At 37.2% G+C, this 26,213-nt stretch overlaps 1 protein-coding gene across 1 annotated transcript; it reads left to right on the forward strand.

Moving 5' to 3' along the window:
- Nucleotides 1-630: 630 nt before the first annotated feature.
- Nucleotides 631-26,213, forward strand: LOC115438016 (acyl-coenzyme A thioesterase 11-like). Its single transcript, XM_030161455.1, has 17 exons — nt 631-721; nt 4,974-5,171; nt 5,279-5,348; nt 5,435-5,495; nt 10,020-10,124; nt 10,217-10,352; nt 10,644-10,735; nt 14,294-14,355; nt 14,675-14,794; nt 14,891-15,029; nt 17,347-17,402; nt 18,862-18,928; nt 19,235-19,318; nt 19,545-19,678; nt 21,946-22,113; nt 24,378-24,504; nt 25,543-26,213. Exons 2-17 carry the CDS (start codon nt 4,982-4,984, stop codon nt 25,780-25,782), a joined length of 1,851 nt encoding a protein of 616 aa, XP_030017315.1. The 5' UTR covers nt 631-721; nt 4,974-4,981; the 3' UTR covers nt 25,783-26,213.

A 26,213-nucleotide genomic window follows, 5' to 3' on the forward strand; every position in this document is an offset into this window, starting at 1 on the left:
CATAATAATATACATTATATAGACTAAATGTCATCTAAAATAAATGATTACTTGCAACATAGTATAGCAAACTATTACATGATCAAAAACAAACTAATTTTAGCAAAAAAAGAAAAAAGTCTCCGTTTTGAATGTCTGGGGTCACCAGAAATTTGTGATGTTAAAATGGGGTCATGAGCCCAAAAAGGTTGGAAACCACTGGTGTAGATGTAAACCTGATCATTTTTTATGTTATTTTTTATTTATTTATTTTTTTTGTGTATTGTTCATTTCGGGGGAAGTATTCATATAAGCCTTCTTTTTTGGCTTCAAACCTCTCCTGCACAATTTTGTTACTTGTTTGAATGTTGTTGTTTTTTTTCCATTGCTGTTTTTATTTTGTGCAAATAAATAAATAAATAAATAAATAATATAATATAATATAATATAATATAATATAATATAATATAATATAATATAATATAATATAATATAATATAATTTGACTTTTTTCCTGTTATTATTTTACTGGTCTGACCCACTTCAGACCACACTGGGCTGTATGTGTCCCCTGAACTACAGTCAGTTTCACAGCCAGGCTCATGGCTTTGTCATGTCCGTGTTCTGCTTTTATTTTGACAAACTCTACCAGGAAACATCAGCTGTATTAATGTGACTTTGACTCTGCAGATTGGAGTTGAAAACTGTCGATGCTTGTCTTGACACTGTGGGCGTCTGTCAGGTCAGTACACATTTATTCCACCTCACATGTGCACATGTACACACTTCTGGAGTAAGGTGAATTTCAGTGACACTAGTCAACTACAGCGGGTGAGTTAGTTTAGATAAAGTCTTGGTTGCAGGGTTTGGCTGCATCTAGAACCGGTTTGGTGAACTGTCATGTCCTGTACAGGAATGTGAGAGCACTAAAGAGCAGTAAAACATAAAGAAATCGGTAATATTACACTGAAAATACTCTTATTTTTAGTCCTTTTGTGCTTGTGTCAGGGTTAACGCCATGTCCAGCTGTCTGAATGGCTGCAGATACTTTGTAAACACACACCTATTTGGCAAAGATCCACAACACAATCCAACACAATGTGCCAGACAAAAGTCCAAACACCACTTCAGAAAGCATTTAGGATTTTTATTTTTATTTGACTACACTGACCTAAGGCATTTCCTTATTGAATCATTCAGGCTCTGTCTGTCTGCTTTGAGGGGACACAAGCTGTGAAAATTCTATTTGTGGATGTTAAATATAAATACTTATACACCCAATAAGATAATCAAAGCCTGTATGAACCCACTCCAAACATATTTTGTCTGCATTTAAAAATAAGAAGCTATTTAGTAGCCACGCCCTCTTGACCTCTGAAACTTTGTGACACCCACAGCCAGAGTAACAGCTAATTCATCAGTTTTTTTTTTCCCCCTGATGTCAGTGTATTATCATATGTATGAAACACCGTGTCTGAAAAATGCAGATTAATCATTAATATCAAAAAAGAAAGTTGACAGTTACCTTAAAGGGGTCATATTTCACTAAACCCACTTTTATTAGTCTTTGGTTCATTTATTTGTGTATTTGGACCTTAATAGTTCCAAAAGTTTGAATTTGAACCCTCCAGGTGCTGCAAAGTAGGGCTAAACGATATGGACAAAATTTCATATCTTGATATTCATGCCAGATATCTCAATATCAATACGATACAATATGACTTCATGTTCGGTGAAAACCAAGTATTTTTCAGAAAAATACAAACATCATAAACAAAAGAATGTGGGAAGTGCAGTTTTATTTATAAGAACTCACCGCCAGTCATCAACATTGACATAAAGTACGAATAAATAAATTATAAATCAAACATTGTACTGCAGCTCTGTTTTACCAATAAATCACAAATATATGCAGTAGCAGCTGGTGGAAGGTGAAACACTAAAAGTGCATTGAAGTGCAACATGTTCTATTCTTCTAAAGACAACAGAACTGTTTGCAGAAAATGCATCTGCTACTCACAGAACAGAGGCAGGTACAGCACAACTTCTATAGATTCTTTGCCAGGAACACTAGCTTGTTAACCGTGTCTGCCTTCAGACAGGACCTCTCACAGCTCACACTGTGTCCTGATGCACTACAGATTCTGTCTGAGGCAGAGCTGCTGGCCTGCATGCACAAGGAGTTTCTTGCCATGTTGCTAAGCCGGGGAAAGTTGACTTTGTGAGTTCTCCACCACAGATGGGGGTCCTCTTCATTGTCAGTTGTGGAGGACTGCATGTAGGCGCTCAGCTCAGCTTCTATGGCAGCAGTGGGATCCATATATCGATATATCGTTGCTTTTTAGATATTAATATCTTGAATGTTCAAATCTAGATATAGATACGATAACGGTATATCTTTCTGCCCTACTGCAAAGTTATCTTTATATTCATTTTAGCAAAAATCAAGTGGATTTCTACAAACTGTTTTAATTCCTGCTTAATTTGTTGTGTCTGTAACTAGTTACGTCATGACATTTGCAGATATAAGGTCAAAACTTCCGATGAATATTTCTCAGAGTTCGACATAATTGTTTGTCAGCAGCAGCGGTTTTAGTAAAAACTGAAAATATGTGTAAACTTTGAACTGATTACCTAAAATGTTCAGTTGTTGTTTGTATTAATGAACACAAGTGGTTGAACGGGACAGAGCAGCACAGGACCTGGAGGGGGCGGGGCCTGCAGTGGCTCATTTGCATTTATAGGGCCAGCGCTCAAAACCACGTTTCTGGTGTCATTCCTCAGAAATAGGGTTGAAGATGGACCTGTGGAGTTGAATTAATGAGGAATTCAGACCCAAGCAGAGCATTTACAGTTTATGTAGACCACAGGGAAATGTTTAAAATGCATAATTCCATTTAAGAAAGAAAGTTATCACTCTTTTAACTTTGGTTTTAGTGAAGGACATGACAGTTTTGATTGGGGTGGGGCTGACACATTGGGGTGGACACAAGCGGGGGGGCTCCAAGTTAAGAAAGGTTAGGAACCACTGATCTAAAGCATAGTCACCACAGTTTTACTGCATCATGAGGCTGTTTTATTTTTGTGTGCAGTGCTACTTTTGTGGCAGTTCCCAAATGAGTTTTTTTTTTAATCTCTATTTATCCTTTCTTAAGTGATTCGTCACCACTTATTATAAAATTTTCCTGTATATTTTACATTTTTCTGTGAAAATCAAGTATTTTCCTCATATAATAATTTATTGATCATGTAGATTTGTATAAAAGCTGAGAAAGAATTAAGGGTTATTAAATTAGAAACAGAGAAAACGGAAGAAAAAATGAGTTTTTCAGCAAAGATTTCAATAACTGAACATAAAAACAATTGTCTACAACCACTGACATTGATTCAACTCCATGGGTTTAACTGGTGAATCGATGTTGCAGAAGATGACACTACGAAGTCTCTGAACATGTAAATGGGTCATATGTGATGACCATGAAAAGATGACAAACAGCATTTTACACCAATTATTTACATGCACTGACAGGATTAGTGGATCAACAGGTATTAAACAGTTCACATCAATGTATGATTTTGGTTGCCACTGGCTGTTTGGGTCTTTATGGGTTAAGGTGAGACAGAAAAACCTTCTAATAGAAAATGTAGAATTAACCAGGAAACTGTTGCGGTTAGTGTGTCACCATCACTGCTGATGTGAGTGCAACTGTAGTAATGGTGACCTGGTGAGTCACAGACACTGTCAGAGGAGTTCCTTTAAAATGTGCAGTTACAAACCACAAGTCAGCTCTAAATGAAATCTGTGATGCATTCAGGCAGTTACTTCAACATGTTTTTTTTCTGGCTACAACTGAGGTGGAAGTGGTACCTTCCTGGTGATGTGTTTGTCCCAAGACAAAAAAAAAACATGTTTTTGGAGTTTTAACACAATGATTTTTCTGTGATTCTCTATTACCTAGTACCTGTAACAAGTTTGACCTACTGGGATATTTACAGAATTTGTACCCTGGTCATGAACTAACCTTCAGAAAATATGACAGCTTAATGATCTTGTCTTCCTGGAAGAATGTACGACACTGATAAGAAGCTGTGAAGAATGCATTTATTATTCCTGTTGGCTTTTGTCTTATATACGTTTGCTTTTGCTTTTCCATTTGTTTTGACCTTTTACATTTTAGACTACATTAGATTAGATAGAACTTTACTGATCCGTTGGGTTGAGCCCTCCGGGAAATTAACTGTCCAGTAGCAGCACAATATATGTCCATATATATATATATATATATATATATATATATATATATATATATATATATATATATATATATATATATATATAAGAAATTAGAAGATAAAAAAAACCCAAAACTAATAATAGCAATAAAAACAGTAGAAATAACAGTCAATTGCTCATTAAAAATACTAATAGTAATAAATAATTACAGTAGCACTAGTAATACTACTACTACTACTACTACTACTACTACTACTAATAATAATAATAATAATAATAATAACAATAAAACCAATAAAAGTAATAATAGTAATAATAGTAATAGTAGTCGTAACAATGATTACAGCAATAGTAACAACAATGGTTACCAAAAACATAAGCAATATAAGTAAGTAAATGAATAATAATAATAATAATAATAATAATAATAATAATTATTATTATTATTATTACTATTATTAAGAAGAAGAAATAGTAATAAAACTAAAGTAACAATAACAAACACAGTATGTTTCAATTTATAATTTAGCATAAAATAGTGTGCTTTGTTGGCCAGGTTGTCTTCAAAAAAGAGACTTCATTCTTAAATAAAATAAAATAAAAATATTAATTCAACGTTGTATTGGATCACTTTATTTTGCCTCCATGTAAACAGTCACATTTGAATCCCTACAGAGGATGTTTTCAGTCAGGTTGTACAAATATTGTTATTACATCTGGTGGAAAACTAACCTTAAAGTGAACTTCCTCCTGCGTTTAGCTTCAACAATGAGTTCTAGACTGTCTGGAGATCTGGAGAAAGAGGAGGAGGATGAAGAGGAAGAGGAGGAAGAGGAGAGCCTGAACCCGACTCAGGTGAAGATGAGTCAGATAGTGATGCCGTGTCACAGTAACCATCGACAGGAGCTGAGTGTGGGTCAGCTGCTCAAATGGATGGACTCCACCGCCTGCCTGTCGGGTCAGTCTTACTCATCTGTGCTGTCAAATGCTTATGTGAGGCTTTTGTAAAATGTATTTTGTAACTGCCCATAGACCGGGCAGGAAATGACATGTCTGTGTTTTTAGCTGAACGGCATGCTGGGAGTCCTTGTGTCACCGCCTCAATGGATGACATCCACTTTGAACACACCATCAGGTAATGGAAAAAATGTGTGTGTGTGTGTTGAATTTGCAGTGTTTGTCCTGAATTTGATGACTCATTGCTCTGTTGTGTCTGTTCAGTGTGGGTCAGGTGGTGAACATCAAGGCAAAGGTCAACAGAGCCTTCAACACCAGTATGGAGGTCAGACGAGTTCACTGTGTTCTATTAAAACTCCAACAGATTCTCTCTTACCTGATGTTTACATTTATACCCCTACTTTACCATGTAACACACATAATTATCAGCATTTGTTACTTTTTGAGGTACTGTAGACTTAAAAGTATTTCGTGAGCTGTAAACTAAACAACAGGCCAGGACCTCAACTCCAAAACGGACAAGACTGTCCCAGAGTCAGGTCTGAGAAGGAGGCTCATAGATAAACTCATTTTATATTTGAGTGTATGAGGCATTCTGACGCAAAATGTGTCATTTCTGGATCAGTTTTATTTTTCATCCTTTCATTCTTTCATACTAGATTTTGGCCAAGTGGCCAATATTGTCCCGGCCTCAGGTTCAAATGAGAATTTGTCTCATTTACAGACTTGTCATTGATTTGATAGAATCGTTTTATCTGTGAATGTATATTTAATTTGGATGCAATTTTTGCATTTTATACACTTTTTTTCTCATTTTTATTTTTTATGTTATAGATTCTGGTCCAGTGGGCAATGTTGTCCAGTGTCAGGTTCAAATGAGAATGTGGCTCATTCATCCACATTTATCTATGAGTGTACCAAGAATTTTCAATCCTCGTCAATCCTCAGTCTTAAAGGTGGTTCATGGTGTTCCACATCATTTGCCTCCATTCCACAACTAATTCTCCTGCCTTTGAGGATTGAAGTATGGCTGGAAAATGGTTGTTTGCCATGAAAACTGAGTGAACACAATTTCCTCAGGTCCTCCAGGTGTCCGAACACGTTTATTCACCATTCTACCTTTAATGAAAAAGGATAGATGTGCTCATTTTAGTTGTCCACCTTAAATACATGTGGATTGGAAAACACTAGCAGAGGATGGTTTTTACTGTTGCATTTTGTGACATCAGTATAAAATCCATGTAATCACTGACTAAAACGTTCTTAGTTTGTTCATAACTGTTTTCAAAACAACTCTGGTGGACATAGAACTTCCTGATTTGGATCATCAGTGACACCTGTAAAGGCACCAGGTCCTCTGGTGGACATAGAACATGTGGACCAGGGACAACTTCCAGACCCTGGAATCAGAAAGTTCTATGTCCATTTGTAACTTCTTCTATCTGTAAGCCTATGGAGATTTAGAACATGTGAACAATGTGTTTAGGGTTCCTTCCACAGTCAACACTATTCCACACAAAAAGATGATTGATAACTCTGCAAATATCACAGATCAGACAGGTGACATTTACAAACTCTGTTTTCTCAAAATGAGGAAAAGTGGACATAGAACCAGCTGATTCTCAAGGGACGATATACTGGTAGTTCCTTTGTTGGGATTGCACAAAAATAATGTCATAGTAAAGTAAAGTAAGTAAAGTAAATTTTATTTATAGAGCACTTTTCACAGACAGAGTCACAAAGTGCTTTATCAATTCAAATCAGAATCAAATTAAGTTTACAGAGACCCAACAGAATCCTTCAGGAGCAAACACTTGTGATTGGTGACAGTGGCGAGGAAAAACTTCCCTTTAACGGGCAGAAACCTGGAGCAGACCCAGACTCCTGAAGGATGGCTGTCTGCCTTGACCAGTTGGGGTTAAAGAGAGAGAGAGAGAGAGTAAAGGAGGAGAAAAGAGAGAGCGATAGAGATATAGAGAGACTGGGGGGGGGGGTGACACATGGAGTACGTTATGATGAATACATAGAGTGTAATCAGTCTGTGGTGGTCCTGGGTCAGGTGGAAGACTAAAAAGCCTTTTTGAACAGGAGGGTTTTGAGGTGTTTCTTAAAGCTCTCTACAGAGTCCATGGACCGTAGGTGTAGAGGCAGGTCATTCCATAGACGTGGTGCCACAGCTTTAAAAGACCTGTCACCACATGTGCTAAAACAGGTCCGTGGAACCATCAGCAGGTGCTGTCCTGAAGACCTCAAGCTACGAGTCGAGCTGTAGGGCTGGATCAGGGAAGCAATGTATGCAGGGGCCTGGCCATGTAGGGCCCGGAAAGTTAGCACAAGAATTTTGAAATGAAGACGATATAGAACAGGGAGCCAGTGGAGAGATTTAAGGATGGGAGTGATGTGGGTTCTCCTGTTTGTGCGGGTCAGGAGCCTGGCAGCAGAGTTCTGGACAAACTGTAGACGGGCCAGCTCCTTCTTGTTTAAGCATGTAAACAGGCTGTTGCAGTAGTCTAAGCGAGAAGATACGAAAGCGTGAACGATCATCTCGAGCTCATTTGTGGACACCATAGATCTGAGTTTGGAGATGTTGCGTAGGTGGAAGAAACAGTTTTTGACTAGGTGTTTGGAGTAGAATTCTAAAGACATGTCCTGGTCAAAGATGACACCCAGATTCCTCAGTTTTGTCTTTACCGAGGAACTCAGGTCTCCAAGGTGATGTTTGATCCCTGGGATTGCACTATCCGGGGCAATGATGAGGGTCTCAGTTTTGCTGGAGTTCAGCTGGAGGCTGTTATCATTTAGCCACTGCTTCAGCTCTGACAAGCAGTTGATTAAGGAACTCAGTTTGTGGGGCTCAGAGGAGTTAAAGGAGCAGTATATCTGGATGTCATCCGCGAATAGATGATAGGAGACATCACTGTACTGTCGGATAATGTGGCCAAGTGGGAGGACATAGAGTAAGAATAGGACTGGTCCCAGGACAGAGCCTTGGGGCACACCACATAGTAGATCCGCTGAGTCAGATTGGAAGTTGTTTATTGACACAGTGAAGCTTCTGCCGGTCAGGTAAGAGGAGAACCAGTCTAGCACATGACCTGACATCCCTACCAGGTCCCTCAGTCTCTCAATCATTATGGTATGGTCCACTGTGTCAAAGGCCGAGGAGAGATCTAGCAGGACCAAGACCGTGGATTTCCCGGAGTCAGCCGCCATCAGGATGTCACTAGACACTTTTAATAGTGCGGTTTCTGTTGAGTGGCGTTGTCTAAACCCAGACTGAAAAGTGTCATAGATCTGGTGTGTCTCCAGAAAAGCTGTAAGTTGTTTAGACACTACTTTCTCAAGGATTTTGGCCAATAGGGGGAGCTTTGAAATGGGCCTGTAGCTTTTGAAGTCTGTGGGGTCCAGTGTGGTTTTCTTTAGTTTAGGTTCTATGATGGCCTGTTTGAAGGAGCTGGGAAACAAACCAGTTGTGAGCGACAGGTTAAAAAACTTTGTGACCCATGGTCCAATAGTGTCAAAGACACCGACAAGGAGCTTATGGGGGAGGATGTCTGCAGAGTTGGAGGAGGGTTTCGTTTTGGATAAAAGTGCTGAGATGTCCTCCAGTGTCACAGGGTCGAAAGAGGACCAGGTTTGCAGAGGGGGATCAGATAGGGTCAGACGGCCAGAGGGTGGTGGGATATTGTGTTTAATATCCCTGATCTTGTCTGTGAAGAAGTTTAGGAAGTCATTGCTGTCAGCTTTACAGAGCACAGGGGCAGCAGGGACAGCAGGGGACACAATGGACTGGATTGTGTCAAAGATTACTTTGGGGTTTTTCTTGTTTGTGGCTATAAGTTTGTGGAAGTAGCTGGATCTTGCCTCCTTAATCATTTTATTTAATGAGGTTATGTTGTTAGTCATGAACTAATAGAATATGAACATTTGAGCAGGATCTTAGACTGTAATATCTGTAAAACATAATTTCAAATAAAATTAAAAATAATCAAATAAAAATGTGTTTAGTATTTGTACATATTTTTAGTGTAATTCCATTCTTCCAGGAAATAATTGTTTAAAAAAGAAACAAAACCAATAAAAAAAACTGCCTCTTTAACAGTATCATGATATATCGTATTGTGATCCTAGTATTGTGATTTGTATCATATCGCCAGATTCTTGCCGATACACAGCCCTAATCATAGCGTTATAGCTTCATTAACCCTTTCATGCACACTGGTCACTACAGTGGACAGCTGCTCAAAAGTGTTCTCTTGTATATTCATGGATTTTGTTGTTTTAGTTCCATATCAGCCAACATAGTGGACACTTATGCATCACCCCATACACTGACATTCATACCATTACTTTAACTTTGCTGTTCTAGATAAACCTGATCTACAGTAAGATGTTTGAGAGTAAAAAAAACTGCCAATTGTTATTAGACTGTAATTAACAGGGTTTTTTTTTGCATATTTTCTCCATGCAGGTATGTTAAAATGTGAGAAAACATCAGATTAGCAGCATTAAAGATGTTTTTATTTCATAGTTTTCACACAGTATATCAGTAAATACATGTTTCTTTGGTTCTAAAACTAAATGCATAGTGTCCAGCTGAGTGGACATTTTTGTAACTCCATAAAAATAGGCTAACAAAAATCAATAGAATTATTATTTTTATGCCTAAAGAGGGATAGAAACACTCAGGAAAAAAATCGTGATTAAGGTTCTCATTATTCATGCATGAAAGGGTTAATGTCATGCCTCACCAGTGTAGAAACACTCCATGAGTCTCTTTTAACCCCAGGTGTATGGCTTTGCTTCTACCCTTTGCAGATTATATGTAACATACTGTATTGTATCCTAGGTGGGCATACAGGTGACGTGTGAAGACCTGTTCGCTGATCGTCACTGGAAGGTTTGTCACGCCTACGCCACCTTCGTCACCCAGCGAACAAGCACCGGAAAGAAGGTGCGAACACCAGACGTCTGCAGTGGTCATTCAGAACACATTCAGATGTCATGTGTCACCATGAGTCTGCGTTGTCTGTTTCCATTGGACAGGTGATCTTGAAGCCAATCGTACCCCAGACTCAGACAGAGCAGGTGGAATATAGCGTGGCGGCCGAGAGGCGGAGGGTCAGGATGCTTCACGATGACATCATCCGCGATCTGCTCTCCCTCGGATCCATCCAGCAGGGTATGGATGACTCTGGTCTCAGATATTATGTTCCCATATACTTACAGTTTATTCCACGTATGTCTTCTAAGAATGTAATCCTGTTTATGTTACATTTGCTGTAAAATGTCCTGATTTTGCTGCAGTGAAATTAGGGCTGTCATTTAGACTCTCATTAGAGCACTAGATTAATATTACATGTACATTCAGTTTCTTTAAATGTATGGACTAGTATCTGAATGAACACTGAGGGTTTTTTTTTTTAATGTAATTTACCGTTTGTTCTGTATCTGTGTTGGTTTTATGCATCAGCTGACAGTTTGACAGTAGAAAACGCAGTTGCAGCAGAGAAGACCAAGGTAGAAAGTGTTGAACTGGTCCTTCCTCCACATGCTAACCATCAGGTAATTTTAGTTTTTCACATGTCTTTTTATCTTCTTTTTGTCTGTTTGAATTCAGATCATTTTGTCATTTCTTCATAATATCATAGATGTACAGTTAGAGTTGGATGTTTACCCATGTGTATTCAAACCCAGTTCTGTTTGACATTTACAAATAATTCCAGGTTTACATACAGAACAGTTTTTATTAGCATTTTTTTTTTGGCATTATGTGCTAGCAGTGGTGTCCTGATGATATATCACATTCTTTATTGTTGATTTTTTTCATATTTTTGCATGTCCAACATCTTTACCAGTTCAGTGTTTTTGTCTTGTTCTTCATTCATATGTAGGTTCCTTCCTGAAAGTTCTGAAATGGGATGTTTGCGTAGTCCAGTGTTTGCATTTATTTGTACAAATGAGCGCGTTGCCATCAAACATTTAGAAAATCAGCCCCAAAAAACACTTTTTATTGGGTTTTCAATTCACAACATTATCATACACTGCAGGTAAGAGGGAACATAGGCATATACACATGTAAAAAATTATTTTAAGATCACCTTCCTATCTCCAGATTAACCCACGCTAGTCCTCCCACTCTCCCACTCTCCCATCATGCTCAGATGTTGCACTAATAACATAGTGCATGTATTTGGATGAAAGTGATGTTGATTTCTATTGCATTTGTATAAATAAGTTATTTATTACAACAAATGTTTGTAATACCTGTAACAGCACAACAGGAAAGAGAAAAACCAAGGAGCAGGCTGTCAGGTTGTGTGACCCTATGCTCTCATTGGCTGGCGTTCTGTGACGCTGCAGTCTGATTAGCTGACGTTCTGTGACACTGCACTCTCATTGGCTGATGTTCTGTGACACTGCACTCTCATTGGCTGATGTTCTGTGACGCTGCGCTCTCATTGGCTGACGTTCCGTGACGCTGCGCTCTGATTAGCTGACGTTCCGTGACGCTGCACTCTCATTGGCTGACGTTCCGTGACGCTGCACTCTCATTGGCTGACATTCTGTGATGCTCCGCTCTCATTGGCTGACGTTCCGTGACGCTGCACTCTCATTGGCTGACGTTCCGTGACGCTGCACTCTCATTGGCTGACGTTCTGTGATGCTCCGCTCTCATTGGCTGACGTTCTGCGACGCTGTGCTGTTGAGCCGCATTATGTAATAAATTCCCATTATGTAATAAAAGTCTCAAAATGTAATAAGAATGTCACGTCATCTTGTAATAAAGCCGCATTATGTAATAAACTGACGCATTTTGTAATAAACTACCTCAGTGCATTATGTAGTAAATTTTTTCGCATTATGTTGTAAGTTATTACAGTTTGAGAAATTTATTACAAAATGCACTTGACACATTTTTATTTTCAGGAAAATGTTGTAACATGGTTCATTACATAATAACGACACTCAAGTAGATTTTTTTGCCCTCTTTAATTGAAGTAGCCCTGCAGATTAGTAGTTGTAGTAGTGGGAATGATAGCCTACCTGTTGGCATTACATTCACAACTAGTCCACACACTCCAACATGCACACACAAAGTAGAAAATGCTGATGTTGAACAATAAATGGCTTTATTTCTAAACAGAACCTTTTTAAGGCAAATTAAAATATTTTGATCAATATAAGGTGTCTATGCCAGTTAAAAAAAAAACCCCAAAAACTCAGGAAACTGTCTTTAACAATCTAAACAACATTTCTGGATATAAAAAACAGCTAAACCATCACACCTTTGGTAGCTAACTTGCAACTAAAATGTATTTTGCTGAATATATTTTGATAAATATAAAATGTCCAGGGGTTTTTCTTAACCAGGGAACAGGGGCGCTGCGTCGTCATACTCTCGGCTAGCACCCCCTTACCGAAATTCCATTTTTTGTTTTTTTTTTTTTTACCCCGAAGCTTCTAGTTACGCCATACACTTATTAGCGATGAAAGTTTTCCGGTTGAGCATATGTTCCGGTAAATGAACTCTTTCTTCGCTATTGACGAGATTTTCTGTCAATCCGTGTTTTCGCTGTTATAGTTAGTTTTTGAATCACGGTAACCCATGGCAACACATACAGCTAACTCTGAATGAGGAAATGCAGACTCTGCTGGAACCGCGCGCAGTTTCAAAAGCCTTAAAGATGATTATGGAGACAGTCTGACAAATGAATATATGAAGGAGCTACAGAAGAACCTGTAGAGACAGGAACGGAGAAATAGAGGGAGACGGACACGGAACATGGGAAACACGGATCGGCACGGAGGATGAGGAAGACGGAGGTGCGGGGGGCACGGAGACAATTACAGACAGGAGGAAGAGAAAAGAGACATTTACAGTGGACATTAGAGGAGAAGACAGACAAGCAGATGTGGGACAAGACAAAGGACAGTTAGTCTGCATCTGTTGGCTGGCGTTCTGTGACGCTCCGTTCTGATTGGCTGGCGTTCTGTGATGCTCCGCTCTCATAGGCTGGCGTTCTGTGACGCTGCACTCTGATTGGCTGGCGTTCTGTGACGCTCCGTTCTGATTGGCTGGCGTTCTGTGACGCTCCGCTCTCATAGGCTGGCGTTCTGTGACGCTGCGCTCTGATTGGCTGGCGTTCTGTGACTCTGCGCTCTGATTGGCTGGCGTTCTGTGACGCTGTGTTCTGATTGGCTGGCGTTCTGCGACGCTGCGCTCTGATTGGCTGGTGTTCTGTGACGCTCCATTCTGATTGGCTGACGTTCTGCAACGCTGCGCTCTCATTGGCTGACGTTCTGATAGGCTCCGCTCTGATTGGCTGGCGTTCTTTGACGCTCCGCTCTCATTGGCTGGCGTTCTGTGATGCTATGCTCTTATTGGCTGGTGTTCTGTGACGTTACGTTCTCATTGGCTGCTCAGTACAAATGAATGAATGAATAAAAGCCTGTTTTGTTTAAAATCATTGCTTCCTGGTACTTTTTAAGGATAAAAACTCAAAAAAGACTGTTCTAGGTAATTTGCAAATGCTCATGTTCCTGTGACTAATAAAAGAAGCCTCAAATCATCGCAACTTTCACCACAATTTTTTGGAAAAGCTGCCGCAAAATCAGGCATTTTAGGCTGCAACAACCAAAAAAAAAATCCCACGAAATCCTGGAGGGACTGATTAATAGCATTACAGTAATATAACTTGTAGGATTTTTCTATAGCCTCAATATTTCATGATAAAAGAGAAAAAAGAACAGCGATGGTAAAACGGGAAGAATCGGTATATTATTTTCTAAGATACTGGATGAGTTTTTTTTAGATTTTCCCATGATGCAAAGCGAATGGACACTGGCAGTGACAATTAACTAAACTGAAGTTTCTAAAGCCAGGACATGAGTTCCCTCAGACAGTTATGTTATATGTGTAAAGTCTCTGTGAATGTGGCAAAAGAATTGTCTCTATTATCATTCTGTAATTTTACATAGTCAAATAAAAATAGAGGGAATATCAAAATGAAATGTTCATAAATATTAAAAAGTGATTATAATTAAAAATGCTGCTCCTTTACCAATCTGCTTCAGCATGTTGATAAGCTGTTTATCATTTTGCACATCTTCAATTCCCAGGTGAACACATTTGGAGGACAGATCATGGCCTGGATGGTGAATGTTGCTACTATTGCGGCCAGGTACGATCACACACAAATTGAAGTTAACCCTTTAAGACCTAGAACTAGTTGTTGCTGTGACTTGCAAATGATTTTTCTGTCTTTATTATTCTATCCACTGCATTGATCAGTGAAATAAGTACTAGAAGACACAATTCAACAAAAAGTATTACTCTACATTACTAACCTTATTGTTGTATCTGTGTTCTCTGAGAATCACATGATGCTGGACTTTAACACCAAACAGTATTTTTATGTTAATATGCAAACACATTAATTCCTGCAGGTTCATGACACAGATAGAGTATGTTAAATATGTCTTCATTTTTTTCCTCTGCAGTCGTCTGTGTCAGGCTCACCCGACTCTCCGGACCATCGACATGTTCACCTTCAGAGGACCGTCTCAGGTTGGAGACCGACTGCTGCTCAGGGCCATCGTCAACAACGCCTTCAAAAACAGGTATCTGCATGTCCACAGCTGTCACCTCACTAATACAAAAGAATATGTTTTGTGATGAATGCAATAACAAAAAGGTATGTGTTTTTTGTGCTGTAGTATGGAGGTGGGTGTGCGCGCAGAGGCGTACCAAGAGGAGGGGCCAAACCGACACATAAACTCCGCCTTCATGAACTTTGAAGTGCTTGACAAGAATGGGAAACCATGTACGTTGCCACGGATTCGACCTGAACCTGTGGTGAGTCACCTGTAATTAAGTATATATTAATCTGTGATAAAGATGTGATGTCATTATCTGTTTCCGGGTTGAGTTTTGTTTATTGGTTTATATTCATTCTGCTACAAGGTAACGCAACGCAACGCAACGCAACGCAACGTAACGTAACGTAACGTAACGTAACGTAACGTAACATAACATAACATAACAAAGCATAACATAGCATAACATAACATAAACATAAGATAACATAAACATAAACATAAGATAACATAACATAAACATCAGATAACATAACATAAACATTAACATAACATAACATAAACATAACATAAACATAACATAACATAACATAACATAACATAACATAACATAAACATAACATAACATAACATAAACATAACATAAACATAACATAACATAACATAACATAAACATAACATAAACATAAACATAAACATAAGATAACATAACATAAACATAAACATAAGATAACATAACATAACAAAGCATAACATAACATAAACATAAGATAACATAACATAAACATAAACATAAGATAACATAACATAACATAAACATAAGATAACATAACATAAACATAACATAAACATAACATTAACATAAACATAAGATAACATAACATAAACATAAACATAAACATAACATAACATAACATAAACATAAACATAAACATAAGATAACATAACATAACATAACATAACATAACATAACATAAACATAAACAAAGATAAACATAAACATAACTTACTCATTACCTCCACCAAGGGCGTTATGTTTTTGCTGGCGTTGGTTTGTTTGTGTGTCTGTCTGTGTGCAAGATAACTCAAAAAGTTGGGGACGGATCTGGATGAAAATTTCAGGAAATGTTGATACTGGCACAAGGAAAAAATGATTAAATTTTGGTCGTGATTGGGGGGGCACTGATCTGCCTTGGCAGAGGTCTGCGCTCTCCGAGTGCTTTTCTAGTTTATTTATTTATTTATTTATTTAGAACATGCAAAGAAACAAAATTAAACTAGAAAAGCACTCGGAGAGCGCAGACCTCCGCTAAGGCAGATCAATGCCCCCTTCCTGCACATGGACAGACAGACAGACAGACAAACCAACGCTGGCAAAAACATAACCTCCTTGGCTGAGGTAACAAAACGAAGCAAATTAAGACAAAAACAAAATAACATTTAAATGAGCAGACTGTATCCTCCAGTACATACAAGTCTGAAGTTTGCATGGTCGAAAAGGAGTAGGAGGAAGTCTAAACTTATTTAATCTTATCCCTCAGTGCTTTTACACCTTTATCACTAACTTAATACAAGAATCAAACAATACAATTTTCCTGATTTTACCAACATAACATAGCATAAAGATAAAATACGGCGACGTAACATAAAATAAAATATGATACAGTAACATAACATAATGTAATGTAACATATCCATATTACAAAAATAAAAAATGGCAACATAACATAAAAGAAGTTGTGATACAGTAACATAACATAATATAACATAACATAACCATAACAAAGATAAAATACGGCAACGTAACATAAAAGAAGATGTGATACAGTAACATAACATAACACAACATAACATAACATAACATAACAAAGCATAAAGTACTGTAACATAGCGTAGCATAACAACATACATAATGAGTAAAAAAAAAAAAATACAGAATGAGTAATACAAAAGTATACTCTAACAATAAAACCACAATGTTATAAAACAGACTTCAAATAAGAATTACAATTGAATGAGACACAAACTTTTAGGACACATATTAGGCTACTACTTCTACTCTTATGGATGGATCGATCAGCGCCAACCTTCATAGCTGAACTATGCTGTTAATAATTCACAAGATGCTTTAAGATGATGGGTTAAAGCTTGATATTTAACCTCTACAAATTTTCCAGTCGTGGAATTAGAGAGGTGTGAAACTGGGCTTGGCTGAACACAGATTAGACGAGTAATAAACTTACAGGACTGAAACGTGTTTTTGTCTTTGTCTTTTTTTAGCCCATTTTATCTCACTTTTTAATCTGTTATTTTTGTTTTACTCTATTTTTAGGTGTAATATTATTTTCAATGTTTCACCTATTTGTAAGCTTCTTTTTGTTTCATTTTGCCACATTTTACACTTGTTCTGTCTTCTTATCATCTTATCAGTCGCCTGTGAAGAACATTGAACTGCTCTTATCTGTATCAAAGCTACTATATGATAAAGGTTGATTGTCAACTTTATTGGTATAAACAACTGACAAGAGTTTTGTCGGTGAAATAACCCCTTCTCTGTCTCTTCCTGTGTCATCCAGGAAGGGGAGAGGAGATTCCAAGAGGCCATAGCCAGGAAAAAGATCAGACTGGACAGGTGAAGTATCCGTTTACACTGGGGTTGGTCAGTCAAGTCATGGATTTTCTTGAAAAGAATTCATGTGAAAACTTCTACATAGTTCCTAAGACATGACAAAATCCTAAATATCTCCTCCAAATACTTTCTTGATTTTTTTAGAAGTGTCCCTTTGAGCTAAATTTCCTCACAACTTGTTTATTTTTCATCAGATTGGGTTGAAATATATACTGAATATGTGAGAAACCTTAAGGATGTTCATAGCTGTTGCTGAAAGTAGCGGTAGTTTTCACTATATTACAACCATATTTTGATTGTGTGTAGAATTAAATATTGTAAGTAAAATTATTAATATTAAGAGTTGCTTCTTAATCATCATCATCATGATTATGGTACAAAACTGGCAGATGTACAGTAGTTTTTCATGTAATAACATAATAGCAGAGCTGTTGATTAATTTACTGATCTGGATCATATAACATAGTTCCAGACTCCTCCATGATTTATCAAAACCTGAGTCAAACACTCGTTTTTGTGTTTTTTCATTGGTGTTTTGTGCCTTAAGTGTAATTTCTGTTAAATTCATTGATTGTTTTTGTCTGTTCTATTTCACATTTATCTTTTTCCACCTCTCTTTTTGTGATATCAATTTTTTTCAGATTTTCATCATTTGCACTTGAACTATTTACACACAAATTGAAAATGCAAATTTAAAGCGCAGGATGGAATGATATGGCTAATACATACTGTTTTTTTTTTTTTTTTTTTTTACAGAAAATTCATGTGAAAACTTCTACATAGTTCCTAAGACATGACAAAATCCTAAATATCTCCTCCAAATACTTTCTTGATTTTTTTTTAGAAATGTCCCTTTGAGCTAAATTTCCTCACAACTTGTTTATTTTTCATCAGATTGGGTTGAAATATATACTGAATATGTGAGAAACCTTAAGGATGTTCATAGCTGTTGCTGAAAGTAGCGGTAATTTTCACTATATTGCAACCATATTTTGATTGTGTGTAGTATTAAATATGGTAAGTAAAATTATTAATATTAAGAGTTGCTTCTTAATCATCATCATCATGATTATGGTACAAAACTGGCAGATGTACAGTAGTTTTTCATGTAATAACATAATAGCAGAGCTGTTGATTAATTTACTGATCTGCATCATATAACATAGTTCCAGACTCCTCCATGATTTATCAAAACCTGAGTCAAACACTCGTTTTTGTGTTTTTTCATTGGTGTTTTGCATCTTAAGTGTAATTTCTGTTAAATTCATTGATTATTTTTATCTGTTCTATTTCACATTCATCTTTTTCCACCTCTCTTTTTGTGATATCAATTTTTTTTCAGATTTTCATCATTTCCACTTGAACTATTCATACACAAATTGAAAATGCAAATTTAAAGCGCAGGATGGAATGATATGGCTAATACATACTTTTTTTTTTTTTTTTTTTTTTTTTTTTACAGAAAATACATCATTTCACGCAAACAGGCGGAGGGTCCTCTGTCTGTGCCCTGGGACCCCAGAAACCAGGTGAGGGGAAGGTTCAGGAATAAACTGACAAACACAGAGACAGATTAGCTTCAATAAAAGGTTAAATAAATGTTAATTAAAAGCATAGGAACACAGTTTAACTCCACCTATTTCCATCAACACTTAGATTATTAATGCAATGTAATATTTTCATGCATGTTATTATGCCAAAAAGAAATCACACTCACATCCCAACAAGAGCTACTTCTCTTATTGTTTTTTTTGAATATATATTTTTATGGAACTTTTAATGTTTGGGGGTTTTTATTGGATTTTTGATGGGTTTTTTTTGTTTTTTTTGTTTAGGTTTATTTGAGCTATAACAATGTTTCAGCACTGAAAATGTTGGCAGCTCGAAACAACTGGCGCCTGAGTTCAGAGAAAGACAAGGTGAGCGTGTTTCAAATGTTAATTGATGGTTAACAAATAGTGAATAGTTTTATAGTGTAATTTTCACCCAAATATCAAAATAATCTAGTGAAATAATAAAAATACAAAAATGAATTGCTAGGATACAGTATAAATCTCTTGTGAGCCTCATTGACATGCAAAAAGCAGCACATCCATATAATCTGAGTGTTCTTTTGTGGACGTTGAGTGTGTTTGTTGTTTCCAGGTTCGTCTTTACACACTGGAGGAGAAGTCCATGTTGTGTGTCAGAGTGGAATCAGAGGTGGACGTTCCTGCTCACAGAGCTTTTGGTTTTCTGTCTGAGCTCAGAAACAGAACGACCTGGGACACACATTATAAGTAACAGGACTTTATCTCCCTCCTTAGTTTTTTCTACAAAGTTCTACTTTATCTGCCAATTAAAGTGTCTCAACTTTTACAGAAGGTTCTACTCCAGTAAAACCAGTCCACATCACTCAGACTTGTAATTCTCAACCATATTTTGTTGATGGTTGGTGTTGAGTTTAGTTTGAGTTTGAGTTGAGTGTATTTATTTGTCATTGTAAGAAAACAAGTTACAATGAAATTAAGGGTTGCTCTCCTTCAGTGTAGGCGCAATGTATATAAAAAAAAAAAAATAAAAAAAAAAAAATATATATATATATATATATATATATGTATTCTATAAAAAAACATATATTCGACTGGAGAGCAAAGAGCCGCTGCACCACATCGCGCCGCCATCTTGTTCATTTTCTTGTTTCTGATCTTAACATGAGGCCAGCAGTTCATCACAACAATCATCAACTAAATTTACACACAAAATAATTAAAATACATATACATTAATAAAGGCAGAAAGGAGATATGTGGAATTAACCCTTTCATGCATGAATTATGAGAACCATAGTTGAGATTGTTTTCCTGAGTGTTTTTATTCCTCTTTAGGCATGAAAAAAACAATGTGATTGAAATTTTTCTATGAATTTATTTTTCACAGAGTTACAAAAATGTCCACTCAGCTAGACACCAAGCATTTCATTTTTGAAGAAAAAAAAAACCATGTATTTAAAACCCATCATCAGAAAATGAGATACTGTGCGAAAACTATGAAATAAAAACATTTTTCATGCAGCTAATCTGATGTTTTCTCACATTTTAGCATACTCTAATACTAATTATTACTCACTTCATGCAGATAATATGCAAAAAGACAGTAATGGTCTGAATGTCAGTGTATGGGATGGTGCATAAGCGTCCACTGTGTTGGCTGATATGGAACTAAAACAACAAAACCCATGAATATACAAGTGAACAGCTGGAGAAGAACTGTCCACTGGAGTGACCACTATGCATGAAAGGGTTAAACACCCTGACAAGTTATTTGGAGTATGGGGATAAGAACTCAAACACTGAGTAGATACAATACCAAGTTTTCTAGATTAAAAAAGCATATATTATACAATATCATTATCTAATATACATCCAAGAGTAACAAAAAAAGGCAAACTAAACCTACTCTAAACTACATCCACAGCTCAGAACACTACAATAACTCCACAAGATAGGAGTCTTTCTGTGCCGTAGTTTTGCCAAAAGTGACACAAAGCAGGCAGTGTTTTTGATTGAGCTCAGATTAAATGTAGTAGTCATAAATGGAAATATATTTTATGGACTTCAGTCTGTGCTCACCATCACAGGTTGCATTTTGTATGAACAGTTCTCTGTGTAAACTAATACCAAGGTTTTGCCTCTGTTTTACTCTGTTTATCTTAGAAATAAAATTCAATAAAATAAAATAAAGCAAATTATTTCAATGCAGATTGTAGAAATGAATGTCAGGGCATTACTGTTCTTTTTCTGAGGCTGAATTTGTGTACAACAGGGGTGTCAAACTCATTTTCTTCCAGGGGCCACATTCGGTCCAATTTAATCTGCAGTGGGCCGGACCAGTAAAATAACATCATGATAGCCAATAAATAATGACAGCTCCAAATTGTTTTAGTGCAAAAAATCACATTCAATTATGCCAGTATTTATGTTTACAAACTATCCAAACAAAAAAGATGTGAATAATCTGGAAAAAATGAAATTTTTTAAGAAATATAAGTAAAATTTTATCAATATTCTTCCTCGACTTATCATTTGTACATGTATATTACAGATCAGATCTACAAAGGCACAGAACATTTAATAACAGGCAGAATATTGTTAAAATTTCACTGAATTTTCTTCAGACATTTCAGGTTGTTCATATTTGTTCAGGTTTTTCACATTTTATTGTTAAAAGATAGTTTGTAAATGTAAACATTTTCATAACTTAATGTTTTTTGCACTAAATCAAAGAGCAAAAATTGGTGTCATCATTATTTATAGGTTATTATGATATTATTTTTCAGTTTGATGCCCTAACGTGCACTTTGCAAATTCATCCCGTGGGCCGGATTGGACCCTTTGGCGGGCCGGATTTGGCCCCTGGGCCACATGTTTGACACTTGTGGTGTACAACATACATGTTTAATTGTAAAAAACAAGAATTTTGTCCTTATGTTTCAGTTTTTTTTCTGAGTTTTCCTTCATATTGTATCTAGTCTATCCTCAGTGCTCCCTGTTTGTGTTTCATCCCAGAGAATGTGAGCTGATTCACCGGGTGGACGACGAAGACTTCCTGTACCGGGTGGTGACCCCGTCAGTGCGTTACGGTGCAGTCGGTTCACCGACCTCAGCCACTAAAGGGGAAGGGATGCTCCAGGACTTTATCCTGCTGGCTTCTAAGAGGAAACCATGCAGTAGTGGGTCTGTAAACCATGCAGTAGTGGGTCTGTAAACCATGCAGTAGTGGGTCTGTAGACCATGCACTAGTGGGTCTGTAAACCATGCAGTAGTGGGTCTGTAAACCATGCGGTAGTGGGTCTGTAAACCATACACTAGTGGGTCTGTAAACCATGCAGTAGTGGGTCTGTAAACCATGCGGTGGTGGGTCTGTAAACCATGCAGTAGTGGGTCTGTAGACCATGCACTAGTGGGTCTGTAAACCATGCGGTAGTGGGTCTGTAAACCATGCGGTGGTGGGTCTGTAAACCATGCGGTGGTGGGTCTGTAAACCATGCAGTAGTGGGTCTGTAAACCATGCGGTAGTGGGTCTGTAAACCATACACTAGTGGGTTTGTAAACCATACACTAGTGGGTCTGTAAACCATGCAGTAGTGGGTCTGTAAACCATGCAGTAGTGGGTCTGTAGACCATGCACTAGTGGGTCTGTAAACCATGCACTAGTGGGTCTGTAAACCATGCACTAGTGGGTTTGTAAACCATGCAGTAGTGGGTCTGTAAACCATGCGGTGGTGGGTCTGTAAACCATGCAGTAGTGGGTCTGTAAACCATGCGGTTGTGGGTCTGTAAACCATACACTAGTGGGTCTGTAAACCATGCAGTAGTGGGTCTGTAAACCATGCAGTAGTGGGTCTGTAAACCATGCGGTAGTGGGTCTGTAAACCATGCAGTAGTGGATCTGTAGACCATGCACTAGTGGGTCTGTAAACCATGCATTAGTGGGTCTGTAAACCATGCAGTAGTGGATCTGTAAACCATGCGGTAGTGGGTCTGTAAACCATGCGGTAGTGGGTCTGTAAACCATGCGGTAGTGGGTCTGTAAACCATGCGGTAGTGGGTCTGTAAACCATGCCGTAGTGGGTCTGTAGACCATGCACTAGTGGGTCTGTAAACCATGCATTAGTGGGTCTGTAAACCATGCAGTAGTGGATCTGTAAACCATGCGGTAGTGGGTCTGTAAACCATGCGGTAGTGGGTCTGTAAACCATACACTAGTGGGTCTGTAAACCATGCGGTAGTGGGTCTGTAAACCATACACTAGTGGGTCTGTAAACCATGCGGTAGTGGGTCTGTAAACCATGCATTAGTGGGTCTGTAAACCATGCAGTAGTGGGTCTGTAAACCATGCGGTAGTGGGTCTGTAAACCATGCGGTAGTGGGTCTGTAAACCATGCGGTAGTGGGTCTGTACCATGATTTATAAATAGAACACAGTGAACACCTGTAAAGTACTCCACTTACTTTATTAACTTTCTACTGATGTTACTTATTTCTACTACTTTTACTTCTACTCCATTGCACTTGAGAGGGAGACATTGCACTATATTTTACTGCACTACATTTGTCTGAGCTTTAGATTCTTTAATGTTGAAGGTTTGACACAATGGATAATGCACAATAAGGACAAAAGTATTCGGACACGTTGAATTCAGGTGTTTCTTTTCTAACAGGTCTGGGCTACAAAACACTAATGAGAAATGTCATAATATAGTTTTGTGTTGTCATAAATATTAATGCATTGCATTGGTTAGTTTTGTTTAAATTGTTATCGTTGCTTCCAAAATGCCTCAGAGATGGTTTTTACTTAATTTGTCTGAACCAAGTTAGTTTTAGTTTTTTTTTTATCTTTTATCTTCTTCATCGTCGTATTCAAATAAATCCCAGACAGGACTCTGCTGCTTTCTCCCAACTTTAGTCTCCATGTTTCCAGGTAGAGTGGGGACCAGAAGACGACTGGAAACCACAAGTGAACACGACTGACAAGTGAACACAAGTGTTAAATGTCATATGGTGCCAGCAGCTAAAATTGCTCGAGTGAAATAAATCGATTTCGTATCAATCTGACATTGACAAAGACGAAAACGAAGGGAATTTTATCCATAATTTTTATACGTTTTAGTTAGTTTTGTAAACACACAATACAGTTTCAGTTAGTTATTGTTTTTTTCTTTTAATTATAGTTTTTATTTATTTCAGTTAACGAAAATGTTTGTTCTATTCTAGTTTTTGTCATTTCGTTAGTTTTCGTTAACAATAATAACCTTGGTCTGTTATTCCTTTGTATAATGAAATTTTTGATCAGTGATGGTAAAAAAACAAAAAAAACTCCCAACCAGTGGATTCAAGCATTTTTATGGTTTCATGGTACTTTGCTGTATTGATACTACTTCAGCAAATGCTCCACATACTTCACCCACAACTGTCTATGTTGTTATTTTTCCTCTTCAGAGATCCATATGTCATTGCTCTGCGGTCAGTTTCTCTTCCAACCTACCCTCCAACAGAACAGTTTAACCGAGGAGAGGTTCTGTGTGCGGGGTTTACCATCCTAGAATCCACAAACAACACGTCTCTGGTATAACAAACACATTTTCACAGTTAAACATGTATATTTCTATTTAATAACGTATTTAACCCTTTCATGCATAGTAGTCACTACAGTGGACATCTATTCTACAGCTGTTCTCTTGTATATTCATGGGTTTCTTTTTGCATATTATCTCCATGAAGTGAGTAATAACTAGTATTAGAGTATGATACAATGTGAGAAAACATCAGATTAGCTGCATTAAAATGTTTTTATTTCATAGTTTCCACACACTTTTTGATGATGGGTTTTAAATATGTTTCCTTGCTTCAAAAATTAAATGCATGGTGTCCAGCTGAGTGGACATTTTTGTAACTCCATGAAATATAGCTTCATGAAAAATTTCAGTCACATTGTTGTTTCAACCCTTTCATGCATAAATCAAGATTTTATTTTTTTTTGGAGTGTTTTTATTCCTCCTAAGACATGAAAAAAAAAACACTGCGATTGAATTTTTTTTATGAATTTGAAAAAATGTCCACTCAGCTGAACACCATCTGTTTAATTTTTGAAGCAAATAAACATGTATTTACTGATATACTGTGTGAAAACTATGAAAATTTTTTTTAAAAATGCTGCTAATCTGATGTTTTGTCACATTTTAACATACTCTAATATAAGTTATTACTCACTTTATGGAGATGATATGCAAAAAAAAAAACCTTTTTGTTTAATAAAAAAACTGTTAATTACAGCCTCATAACAATAACAAGGAATTGACTTACTCTCAAACATGTTCCTGCAGATCAAGTTTATCAAGAAGAGCGAAGTTGCAGCAATAATATGAATGTCAGTGTATGGGATGATGCATAAGTGTCCACTGTGTTGGCTGATATGGAACTAAACAACAAAATCCATAAATACACAAAAGAACACCTTTGAATTGCTGTCCACTGTAGTGACCACTATGCATGAAAGGGTTAATGTCTACAGAGAAATAAAAACACTCGGGACAAAAATCTCGACTTAGGTTCTTATAATTCATGCATGAAAGGGTTAATGTTAACAAACCTCTTCTTGTTCCAGATCACGTACTATAACCAGGCGTCTCCAGAGGTTCTTCCCTACATCTCCACAGACATCGCAGGCCTCTCCTCATCTTTCTACCACACCTTCTGCTCCTGCAGCCAGTACCTGATCAAGAACAGACTGATGTCCGACTCAGATGAGAAGCACCAACAAAACCAGACCACGAGTCCAGAAAGATCCTCGTCTGAGAGTGAAACCGAGAGACTGTCAGCAACACTAAACAGTACTCAGCTGTAGACAGACTGGAGGATGTTATTATGGTACTATGGACACAGGTACTGGTGTGGAAAAGATTAAGTGCAGTGCAATTTTATTTTTTAAAAGGCATTTGACTATAAAAGTTTACAGTTAAATCAAAGAAAAACAGTATAGGAGTATTGAATGTGTTTTATTTTAAAATCAAGGCAGATTCGATGTTAAATAATGATTTATACATTCAGATCTGCCACTGTTTTATGCTTTTTCTAGTTACGCTTGTAAATCTTAGGAAATGGTCCATATAATTTTAGATTTACCCAAGTGGGATTAAATCTTAGTACAACACTAACAGTAGCGTTAAGTGATGTAAGGTGTGTCTCAACTTTACATTCAAAGTGTAGTTAGTATGATATAACAAAAGCCACTTTCTGCTCTGTAGGACTTTGAATAAAATGCTTTTTTTAATCAGA

This window comes from Sphaeramia orbicularis, chromosome 17, assembly GCF_902148855.1.
Source record: "Sphaeramia orbicularis chromosome 17, fSphaOr1.1, whole genome shotgun sequence".
In the NCBI taxonomy this organism is placed as follows: Eukaryota; Metazoa; Chordata; class Actinopteri; order Kurtiformes; family Apogonidae; genus Sphaeramia; species Sphaeramia orbicularis.